The 12,837-nt window shown below is 32.8% G+C and overlaps 1 protein-coding gene across 1 annotated transcript in view; it reads right to left on the reverse strand.

The window, feature by feature from the left end:
* The window catches only part of SEMA3C (semaphorin 3C), a 178,791-nt gene that overhangs the window by 67,989 nt on the left and 97,965 nt on the right, over nucleotides 1–12,837 (reverse strand). The window contains exons 5-7 of the mRNA XM_043588705.1: nucleotides 11,285–11,404; nucleotides 4,744–4,834; nucleotides 489–608 (exon numbers count right to left, since the gene is read on the reverse strand). Of these exons, the coding sequence (XP_043444640.1) occupies nucleotides 489–608; nucleotides 4,744–4,834; nucleotides 11,285–11,404 (331 nt within the window). The remainder of the gene's footprint in view (nucleotides 1–488; nucleotides 609–4,743; nucleotides 4,835–11,284; nucleotides 11,405–12,837) is intronic.

Consider the following 12,837-nt stretch of genomic DNA (forward strand, 5'->3'; position numbering starts at 1 on the left):
GCACTGGGTTCTGTGCTGCCAGCTCAGAGTCTGGAGCCTGCTCTGGATTCTGTGTCTCTCTCTCTCTCTGCTCCTCCAGCACTCATGCTCTCTCTCTCTCTCTCTCTCTCTCTCTCTCTCTCTCTCTCTTAAGAATAAATAAACATTAAACAAATAATAAAATAAAATATTCAAGCAGACTATATGAGTAAAATAGCATATTTATGTGATATATAATTGGAGAAGATTCTTAAATGTGAGCCTGTATGATAAGTATCACTGTCATTTTTATTTATTAATACATCTTATGACAATTGTATGATGGTTAATAAAACGTTAGAATATGAACTATGGACTACTTCGATTATTTATTTATCCTAAATATTAAAAATAATAAAGTACAGAATTGTGACTTACATCATGGCTTTTTAAACAATTTTAACCTTTCTTCATTAGAGAATAAAATAGTTTAAAGGATGATTCTAAAAAATGCACAAAATGTTTCTTACCACTGAGCCATTTGGAATTGTGTTGATCAGTTCTGACTGCATTCCTCTTCGTTAAACTTCGAAAAATAGCAGCATCTGTGCCCATGAAATCTATATACATTCCAGAGAAAAGCTCCTCATCTATGAAGAAGAAAATGTCAACACAATTTTAAATCTTTTTTAGAAATCAAGAACTTGCTTATTAGATGATCACACAAATTATAGTGTTTATAATTGTCGTTTTTCATTGTCCATCACATAAAAACATTTGATAAATGTAATCTGATGTCATTATTGCCTGTGAGTTTACTAAAACAACTTTATTTATTATAGAAATAAAAATTCTTCTGCCTGCACTTAATTATACTAAATACATATGTTTATATAGTATGTATCAAAAATCGTGGAAATAATATATGTGTTAAAGATAATAAAATAGCTTAATTATTACTTTCTTTTAATAAATAAATAAAAACTACTATAAGAGAGAACTCAGTTTCTAATTTTGGCAGTAATTAACCAAGTGGGAATTAGGGCTAAGTCATTTAACACCTGAATCTCTATCTTGTCATCTGTAAAATACAGGAATTGGCTTATGATTTCAAAAGTTTTCACCATATTAAGAATTCCATGATTTCACCAAACAGATTGAAGATATTAGTTTTTATTGTCAAAATATTATTAATGGTAAAATTATCTTACGATTAAAAGTATATGTTTTAATTTTTATGCTATAAGGTTTCTATAAGGTAAATAAAGTGCTACTTTTTCAATTGTAACACACAATTTATTAACATTATGCTAAAAATATAATATTATGTTAATAACACACATATGGTTTGACATATGAAACCATAAAAAATAGAATACAGAGATAAAAAAATATATTTTAGGGGCGCCTGGGTGGCGCAGTCGGTTAAGCGTCCGACTTCAGCCAGGTCACGATCTCGCGGTCCGTGAGTTCGAGCCCCGCGTCAGGCTCTGGGATGATGGCTCAGAGCCTGGAGCCTGTTTCCGATTCTGTGTCCCCCTCTCTCTCTGCCCCTCCCCCGTTCATGCTCTGTCTCTCTCTGTCCCAAAAATAAGTAAACGTTGAAAAAAAAAATTTAAAAAATATATTTTAAAATTAAATTACCATCATTAATGGAAAAAACAGATATTTTAATCTATATTTGCACAACATGAGACATTGAGCTTATTTGTTAGGGTCCATATTAATTTTTGCCTATTAAGGAAAGTAAGCATTGAACTGGTATGTGCGACCCTAGAGTAAAAAATAGTAGTTAAATGTCTATTTAAAAAAGAATAAAAGTTATCAGGTCTGATCCAGGGAAAAACCCATGCAGTTTTTTTCTTTGACTGATGTTCTAGAATCAGTCTGGCTACCTTCAGATCATGGTCCTTTTGGCAGGACTGTAGCATTTTGAAGCACTCCAGTCTCACTCCTTAGTAATAAGCAGTACCAGCTAACCGAGGACAGAATGGAGAATGAAATGTTTTTAATCTCCAATATGATCTCATCAGGTCATGAACTGGACCCCTACCAGTGAGCGAGTGGGTATGGCAGGCATTATGTTGCCCAGTTCTGCTTCCTAGTAGGGGTCTGAGGTCCGTGGGAACAGATTATAGGGAGATAACAAAAATGTCCATGAAAGCATTTTGAGCAATTTAGCTTCAAAATTCTGCGAACATTTGTGAAGCATCTACACAAGTATTCTGTAGATACAATGGTTGTGACAATTAAAATAATTTTGCAATTAATTATTTTACATTCTTTTTATACCTGATACCCCCCAAATGGTGGGTTATAAATTTCTGCTATTCAATGGATTGATTAACACAGCTGTCAATTATCGGATCTGTTTCCAGGAAGAAAAGGAAAAAGGACACTCAGAGGATGATGTATGGCAGAGAGGGCTGAGTCTAATCTTATCGCATACCACTTATTAATTATGTCTTAGCTATTACAAAAGCCTACCAGTCTAATTGGCTTCATAACCTGTCTTAAATTCTCAGTAATTTCAACAGCAAATCAGGAATAATGAAGTTTCTGCTTTATTTTGTATAAGAAATAATCAATGCCACTTTAAGAAGAATTCTGAATAGGGATTTTTTTTTCAGAATGTTTGTGGAGGATTTATGCAAAGATAAACTTGTGCTTTCTAACGTTAATCCGAAAAAACTTTGCTTTCGAATTTTACTTCCACTGACCAGAAAAACCTCATTAGGGTCTTTATAGGTTCTTTAAGAAATGTCATCTGACTTCTTATTGTGATACAACAATGGCATGAGAAAATAGCAAAAAGCACTAAACAACTATATTATGAAATTTGGAATTCTCCAATTCTTGATGCTTCTTGGCACTTTAACAGATAGAAATGCTTTAAACATTCTGTGTTATTTAGTACCTTGCAATCCAACAGACATGATAAAGCCCCAAATGCCAAAATGAGATGACTACACAAATTGACTGTGTAATACTGGAGATAATATTGGAGAGAATGTTAGAGGGATAATCAATAGAACAAGTAAAATGACAAATGCAAGCTAATAAAACTTCTTTCCCCTTTTAGTTTCAGTTTTTAAGGTAAGCAAATAGTTTAATGACTCTTTGATAGTTCAAGTTCTAATGTTAATCAAAATATTGAAAGGTAGTAAAGGAACATAAGCATAGGAATTGAAGTCTTGGATCCTTAGTATATGAAAGTCAATAACTAATTTTGTAAACAAATCCAATTCTCTAAGGACAAAACTATTAAATGACTTAACAAGTTTAACAGGAATATTTATAGTGCCCAGTTTTAAGCCTTTTTTGTTCCAAATGATATTTGATGAGTATAATTGTTAACACAACTTTGAATTTTATTTTCATAGCATTTAACTTGAAGTAAGTAAAAACTCTACATATTTATCTAGTATTACGTAGCATACCATTTTGATAGGTGAATACAATTTTCTTCCTAACGAAAAGACTTTCCATGCACTGACTCTATTAAATAATATTTAGAAGCTTATCTGAAAAGTCCCTGCATCAGACATAATTGGGTATGTTGTGACTTCAAAGCTTTATACTTCTTGGTCCCACTGATAGACTTTCATCTCCTCCCTGCCCACTCTGAATAATCATAGGAAAGAATTCACTGGATAACCTCCAAGTTTACATTTTAGTCAGTGCTGGATGTACCTGTCTTAATTTAGTTTCCAAATATGAGAAAGATGAGTTGCTACATTAAATGAATAAAAGCAAGGTGTTCTGAAAACAATAATCACCTTTCCACCTGTTCCATTATCAAGTACTGCAATTTATCACCAGCAACACATAAGAAAGCAAAGGGTAAAAGCATCTACTGTCCATTCAACACACTGAAATCCCAGATTTGTCCCCACAGGCAGCACATGTTAAGTCAGGCATATTCTGGAAGTGTCTTAATTAACCAGAAGAGAATGCCTTTAAGTGAATTACAGAAAGGCATCCAATGATTGAGATTCAAAGATATTCATTTGTTAATATATATAGCACCAAGCGACTGGGCATGCTTTTTAACTGATACATTTTATAGAAAATGAGGAGGGGGGAGTCACTTTGCTACCACCTCTTTTTAGTATAGTACCTTCTGGACAATTGATAGAGAATGTATTTGGCTAAGACATGCACTTTGTTATTCTTTCATTTGAAAGAAATACCATTTTTTAAAAATTTACTTTGTGGGGGAGAGAGCGTGAGTACATGAACAGGGGAGGGACAGAGAGAGAGGCAGAGAGTTTCTCAGGCATGCTCTACACTGCCAGCTCAGAGCCCGATGTGAGGCTTGATCTCACAAACCATGAGATCATGACCTGAGCCGAAGTCAAGAGTCAGACGCTTAACCCCCTGAGCCACCCAAGTGCTCCGAAAGAACTGCCATTTTAATTATCTGTAAAATATTGCTAAAATTTATGAGGAAAAATGGGTATACTGAATACTACAAAAACAACTACAGAAAACACTGAGAATTACTTTATATTTCATTACATGTATACAAATACACATGTTTTGTAAATGTTGACATGCTCTAGAAACGACATCAGCAACATAGTAAGTGAAAAAATAATTGCTTATCATTTAATCATGAATTCTTGAAAATGAGAAACTACAATTTCTCAGTTTACAACTTTCTGTTACCTCACTCAGGTCTATCATTCATGCTACCTTCCCAATAGGCATACCACGTCGTGAATTTATTTTTTTAATCTTTTTATTTTATATTTCCCCCTCCTTCTTTTATTTTTGACTTACTGATCATAACAGACACCGTGTTCACATTGGGGTTGAAGGAGCAGCGTCCTTTTCCAGATTCACACTTGGAGTCAATCACGAAAACTTGGTCCTTTATTATAGATAAAATACAAATGTAGCAATAATAAGTAGCTTTATATTTAGTTAACCGGATTGTTCTTTAATAAACAAAGCATCATCATAAATAATATGCTTTTTATTGGTTTGCCTATGTTTTCTCAATTTACTTTGTTAAGACTTTCTTGGCCTATATGAAGAAATTATAAATTATAAGCAAACTTCAGTAGGTAAAAGTTTTCATTCTACTATAATCCCCGTGAAGCTGATTCAATAAGTTTTCAAATCTATATCAGCAAAAACCACATGGGAATCAAGGATCATTGTAAACCTGAACTAGATAGCTTGAACACTGGCCAAAAGAAGAAAATTGTCCATAGAGGAATAATGTATACAAGGATTATAATAGTTCCAAAATAATCAAGACATTTATAAAATACAAAATTTTTATCACCACTTAATTTTGTTATATAAGCATTATACTCGGTTCAACAAAATAATTCATAATTTAGATAAAAACTGTTTTTCACTCATTTAACAAAAATTTATTGAGCATGTTTTTGACTCAACACATATTAAATGAACATCAAAAGTCTGCCATGCACTCTTCAGCCATCATTAGTTGCTTCAGGGCCAGTTTATTAAGCATTTACTACATGCCAGACACCAACAAAACATGAGGAATACAGTAAACCAGACAAAAATCTTCTTCCTCAAGTAATTTATAATATAATGATGGAAAATATGAATATAAAAAGAATACTACACAAAACATAGAATATGTTACATGGTGCTCAGTGGGCAGGACAAAAATTAAGCAGAAAATAGAACTAGCGAAACCCAGGGATGAGAGGTAATAATTCAATTTGAAATATAATGGTCAGCGTAGCCTTACAGAGAGGGAATATTTTGCTTGTATATTTATCTTATTCTTAAATAAAGTCAGTAAAAGCTACTACTAAAATTCAAAGACCAAAGTTTTCACTTTTGTAGGTTGCATGAGATTATGGAGGATCTTAATTATCAAGCTAAGGTTTTTCAAAATTTTTCTGAAAGAAATTCAGTTTCAATATTTTTTAAAATTTTTTTTAACATTTATTTATTTTTGAGACAGAGAGAGACAGCATGAACGGGGGGAGGGCCAGAGAGAGAGGGAGACACAGAATCTGAAGCAGGCTCCAGGCTCTGAGCTGTCAGCACAGAGCCCAACGCGGGGCTCGAACTCACAGACCGTGAGATCGTGACCTGAGCGAAGTTGGACGCTCAACTGACTGAGCCACCCAGGCGCCCCAGTTTCAATATTTTTGAGTATGGAAATGAAAGAATCAAAACACTGCTTAAGAAGATTGGGTCTTACCTTGGTGTTTTAAGAAGATTGAGAAAGGCAGTTAATAAAAACAGACACTGGATTAAAGAATATAGATTTGATTTCAAGTGCAGTAGTTCAGGAATTAGATAATAATACTCTGACATGCCAGGATCTCAGTGATCATGGTAAGAGGAGTAAAGATGCAAGAGAATTTGTAAAGTAAAAATCAACACAGCTCGGCAATCAATTACCAACTGGATGTGGTTCAAGGAAGAGGAAGAAAACAAAGATGATTCTGAAGTTTTGACTCCTTAAAGAAAATAAAACTAGTTCAGTTTTGTTACATTGAGTTTGATGTGTTGTCAGAATATTACTGACATGATGGGGGAATCATAGAACTTAAAAAAAATCACAGTCCTCTATCCTGGAAAAGTCTTACAGAATGATTTTCTTCAATGAATTAACTCTACAGATGAGGAAAATATAACTTGCACAAGATCATGTAGCTAAATTATGACAAAATTAAAGTTAAAATTCAGTCTCCTGACTCCTCACTATGTCTATTTTCCAAAAAGTCAGTATTTATACAATAACCTTACTTAACAAATAATTGAGGAAAAGCAATGATGTTTAGTAAAGCCAGCTATGATCAGTTAGCCAGAGATGTACATATATTATACTAAAAAAGTGAGAGTTGGCATTGCAGGAGTTGATGAAATTGCTTAGGTACCACTTGCTCTCCACTGAACGATTTCTTTATTGTACAGCGTCCTCATTCTCACACAGTTATAGTCTAGATCTTGTCATCACCAGAAAGAGTATGGTCCACCAGAATAATCACTAACTCAAGCACATAGCAACAAATCTTCAATTTTATCTCCTTTCCATTTTTTCTCAGTTCATCAGCCTTCTGTCTTCCTGACTTTTTTGTTAACCCATATAGATTCAATGCTATTTATTTTCAATATGTTTTTTGCAGAAATATTAAGTTCCTTGAATCTGCGATTTTTTTCATTGAAACCACAGCCTGGAAGGGCATGTCTACCTGTACATTCTCCATACTTGTTTCCATATATCTAAGTATTTTACAGAAGGTTGTCCAAAAAGGTAAATTCAACAAAAATAATGATTTTTTGGTCACCAACACAAAATGGATCCTTATACAGCTCAGCAAACCTTCAAGAACACTAATATCAATTGATTGTTCCATTAATAATTTCAAACCACTATCACTATAGACAAATCTATTAACTATTGATTGATCATATAATTGCAGATTAAGTGAACCCTTTAAATGAGATGTCTTTAACTTCTTACTACCAAACACATAAATACGCATACACTAATACATGCATTAGCACATTCTTGTTCCCGCCTCTCTACTTCTCTGACTGTTTCTTCTTAGTCATGTTTGAAGGTCCCCCATCTTGCCCCCATCTTGCCCTTAAATTAAGAAACCCTCAAGTCTCAGGCATAATCACTCTTCTTTTTTCACACAGTACTCTGCATGATTAAACCCTTGCATTTCCTGGGCTTCAGTTATTCTAATAAAACGACTCAAACATTTATATAGCCAAGTTTATATTCAACTGCCTACTTGACATTTCCACTTGGATCTTTCAACAGCAACTCAGACTCAAGAGAACCCAACCCAGGCTTAAAACCTTAACCTCAAACATGATTTTCTTTGTTCTCTCTCATCTCAGTTCATGACAACTATATAACTAAAGAAGCCAAAAACCAAAAATGAAAAACAAACAACAAAAATGTCAATACCTGTATCATTGTAAATTTCCTTTTATATAGCCAAATCTACCACTGTCAACTACACCATCTTACACTTTGTGCTTATCTTTCTGTCTTTATTGCCCCTCCCCTGAGTTTAATAATTTCTTTCTTGGCCTATTATATCCATTCTCTAACTGATCTCACCACAGCCCTCTCAACCCCTCCCTACCCTCAATCATTTATAATACAATACACAGTGACAACACAATGCTTTCCTTGCCATTTTCTGCTTAAGATCATTCCAGTTGCTTCTCCTTTGACACAAGATAAAGATCAATATCTTAAAGGTAGCTTACAAGTTCTAATATAATTTTGTGTCAGTCATTATCATTAAATAAATACTTATTTGTAGATTGAATCAATAAAAGAGAAATAAATAGGACCAGAAAGAGAGTAAGTGGTGAAAAATTAGGAAAGAAGGCATGGGAAAATGTTTCATGGTTATAGATGTTAATAAAGGCATTGAAAAATAGGGGGCATGGCCAACATGTTATAGATCGGTCAAGGAAAAAGGATGCAGATTAAGGGAATTAATTTGATCACTGAGGACTCTTGGCCACTAGAAAATAGTTTTAGTTTATGGGTAGTAATGAATGTCAGATCAGAAAGGTTTAATAATGATATGAAAAACAGAAATGTAAAACAGAAAATATAGCCTACTAGTCTGAGAAGTTTTGTGATCAGTAAAAGAGGGAAAAAAGAAGTTGAAAAAAGTCACAGACCCAAGATAATGATTTAAGGAAAAGAAACATGATCCTATTTTTAAACAGGAAAAAAAGTAAATGCAAGAGAAAGGAAATGAAGATATAAAACAGTAATAAAGGTTACTGATAAAAGCACTTTATTGAGAAGGAAAATGCACAACTTTTTTCTGACAAAAGGAAAGCTACAAAAAGACACATAAGCAGAAAGGTTTGGTGACTAATTTGCTTCAAATGGCACAGGGAATGATTTGAATGCCTGTGTTATTCTTGGTCATTCAAAGGTAAGGTTATCTGCTTAATGACTGGCAGAGTCAGAGGCTTAAATGGTATTCAACTGCTGGAACCAATGTATGGAGACATCTTATAAAATCAACGAAAAATGAGATGTAGGAATAGTCCATGAATGTGTAGTGAAATTAACCCACTATTTATTTTTGTTAATGTTTTATTCATTATTTCAAGTCATTATTTACTTGTGTTGCTTTATCTTTTTCCAGGAACAGAAGACAGGGGATGAAGACGGCAGACAGAAGAGAAGAACCGTGGTTAGGAATTGGTGTAGCAAGGACTGCAGGCATTTTGGATGGGCATCACTGAAATGTTCTAGGAAAGCTCTGAATCAGTCTCACAGAAAAATGGGAGACTCATAGGATATAATGAAAGTGTGTGATGTTCCAAATGTGGAGTAGGCTCAGAAAATGCTCTCTGAGAAAAAAATGAATGACTATTTGACAGATAGATAGAAGGTGGTCGATAGTATCTAAGAAATGAAACTGAATAAGTAATGATTATGTGACCCTAATTTGGTTCACTGTCAAACTGGTTGTAAACACAGGAAAAATACCATATCTCAGTATCAGCACATGGTGTTACTAGTAAGTACTATCTCTGGTCATTATAAAATGCAATGATAGTGATGCATAAGAAGGAAAATGCTCTCAAAATACAACCTCTCTGTATCATATCTTCATTTTACACTAGGGGATCTTTTATCCTAAACTAAAGAAAATAAATACAGGAGATGTTTGATAAACTACATAGTCTATATTTCTGTTACTGTTTACATACTATAGATACATAAAAATGATGTTATGGTAAAACCCTTTGACTTGAACTGACTGCATACAAAGCTTAAAATTCATAACTCTTTTCATACTTAAATTGGCACTTAAGATGTTCACATATTATTTTAAGAGATTAATTAATGGAAATGCTTCCCCTTTGAAATATATCTTTTGAAGTGAGACTAAAGTAGTTCATATATTTAGTAAAGTGATTAAATTTTATTTCATGCTGGTTTTCCAAAGGAGATTATTTTTTGGACCGACTTTCCAATTAAGCCTTGAAGTGCATAGTGGGCAATTTGTACATGGGAAAATGATTTTATTTGAAATCTGTGCTCTGAAAACTGCTATGCTATTGTTGGCGAGTACAGTGAGTGCACAGCCTTCAGTGGCGTGTCTGACAGATGGCAGACGTCTGGGGCAGTAGTTTATTTAATCAATTGATCACAGGCATGTGGTTCTAATGACAAGTTCAATGTAGCCAACGTACTTTTCCAAGAAGCATAGTTCTACTTTTCTTTAAGAATTGTAATATTTCATATTATCTTGAACCACTTGGAAATGCCTCATTTGGGGCTCAACTTGTAACCACTCAGTTATGTTTAAATGACTTTTTATTTACCAAAAGATATGTATGTATAAATTACATGTCCGAAAAAAATTTAATAATAAAGTAATATAAAGAGAATCATTATTCAATTATATTTGTACTAAAGTAGATTAATCTTTGTTAAGGGAGAATAAACTTAATAAGATATAGCCGTAGCAACATTTAATTTTTTTAACAGTTCTAATCTCTAAAATTGAATGAATATATAAGAACTGGACATTCTAGATTTAAGTTGCATAATGGAAACAAAGCAAGATAATTTGAAATAATTAAGTTTTTTAAATGCTTACATTTGTTAAAACAACATGTTTGACTAAAAGAAAAAGGAAAAACTCTTCGGTCTAATGCATACTTTTCTTAAGTCAATAATTTTAAACTGGGACAAACACGGTTTTAAATCTCATAGGTGAAGTTCAACCAGCTTGTATTTATCTATACATTAGGTATGCATTTAGTGTTTAGCAAATGTTTTTGTTCAAAGAACCCCAAGTCATTTTAACTAATGTAGGAAAAAGGATAGAAAAGCCTAGTGTAGACTAATGTTCGTCTAAAATCAAAGTATGACCTATTAATTATAGAAACTTCTTTTCAGCAAAAGCACCTGGCATCCTGCTTTATTTATCTCTTACAGGTATCTCATAAAAGTTTACCAAGTTTGAAAGTTAAATAAAAAATTACTTAAAATAGGTTTAAGAAAGTGAGTTTACACTACAATATTTCTATAATTTGGAATAAGCATTTTTGATACCTTCCTTTCTAAATAATTATAAAATTACATCACTTTTATTTCCTTTGTCTCTTGCAGATTTTTTATTCAGAAGTTATATAAAACAGCTACACTCTAAGTAACTTGGGGGACAGTAACCAAATGGAATATATTTAGCGTTAAAAGGTCTTGAAGGTTTTTAATGGCTATTGATGATAATTCCAAGTTTTTACTCTCAAATACAGTTTTAAGAAATCTTTGAAACTCACACCATAGCTAAAAATGAAAAACTTTTACACTTACCTCTGATCTTCTCCCTCTATTCAAATAAGTACACACTGGGCTGAAAGCCCCACTGCCACAAACGTACAAGTGAGTGCGGTTGAAAGCTTGAATTACACGGACGAAGTTCCCACAGCCATGCTAGAAGAGTAGGTGAATAAGCAGTTAGTAATAAAGGACTTTTATTGCTATTTCTAAGTAGTCCTGTCATACTTCGCTATATATTTTCCTTTCTGCTCTCACTTTTTTGTTGTTGTTAGGAGATAACAAGAGAACAACATGGTTTATTTTATTGGTTTACTTCAGCAAGAAGGTAGTTCAACTTAATGAGTAAAATGGCGTATCTGTCTCATATTTCAATATTTTATATACTGTGTAAGTTTTTATGTTCTGAAACTTTATGAGCTTACTCTTTACCTGAAAAAATTGAGAAATTGAAAAGTACACCAAATTGTTTCCTCAAATTTTCATCAATATGTTATACACACACACACACACACACATATTATAAACATGTTTTTAATGAAATTGTGCTTATACAAGGTCCATATCATCGTGAGTACACAATGGCAAACACTATTAGCTTTTAGAGTTGGTGAATGAAACAAGCCATAAACAAAATGCCAGCACTGTGAGGCGATTATTATCTCTCTGCCCTTCATCCCCTAAAATACCTTCTTCCCTAGTCTTCTTTCTCACCTGCTCCTACTCCAACCATTGGAAATGTTGTCATTGATTCACTCAATGAAATGCAAAATAATTATTGTAATTATAAGTTGACTATGACCTTGCAGAAGTGTATAAACACAGTCTGCACCAAAGGCAGATCCCTGTGACTGAAGTAATCATTGCATGTCTATATTGCTATGTTCACTAGATTTTGCTGACTACAAATTAATCAAGCCTGAAACTGAATTTTGTTTTCTTTGCATTTTTTTCACAAAGAACATCATTAAAAATGTTATAGATTATAAAATTTTTTTATAAATATATTAAAAGTTAACACTGGTTTTCCCATGGGTGGTCAGACAACATATATTTCTTTTTTCTCTTCCAGGTACCATATTATTAATTTTTTATAATGCACATCTATTATTTGAAAAGTAAAAAAAAAAAACAATTCTGTTAAAGTAGAAGTTAAAGATTTTAGAAGTTAAATTTAAAGTCAATATTATTTTACATTTTCTCAAAATTTTCTCCTTTTATATAAGTACTTGCCAGCCATTATATATGCTTAATTTTTATGTAGTAATTTTATACATATGTTTCTATTATGGATTTTATTATGAAATAATCAATCATTAACTCAGCTGCCAAAGAAATTAATCCTTACAGACCAGACTATACACCTATTTTTATTTTAAGACATTAAGAATTTTTGTTAAATAGATAGTATCACTGTATCTTGACACCTGTTTATAGAGGTACTTGGAAATTGACTATGTAACTGCAGATGATAATGTGTTTCTCTGTAGAAAAAGAATAGATGAAGTATGGTGTGTATATAACATGTCTACATTAGGGATATCAGTGAGCAATGAGCCTTGTGTTTACTTTTTTCACATCCAAGTTTA

The sequence above is a fragment of the Prionailurus bengalensis genome, chromosome A2, assembly GCF_016509475.1.
Source record: "Prionailurus bengalensis isolate Pbe53 chromosome A2, Fcat_Pben_1.1_paternal_pri, whole genome shotgun sequence".
Lineage (NCBI taxonomy): Eukaryota > Metazoa > Chordata > Mammalia > Carnivora > Felidae > Prionailurus > Prionailurus bengalensis.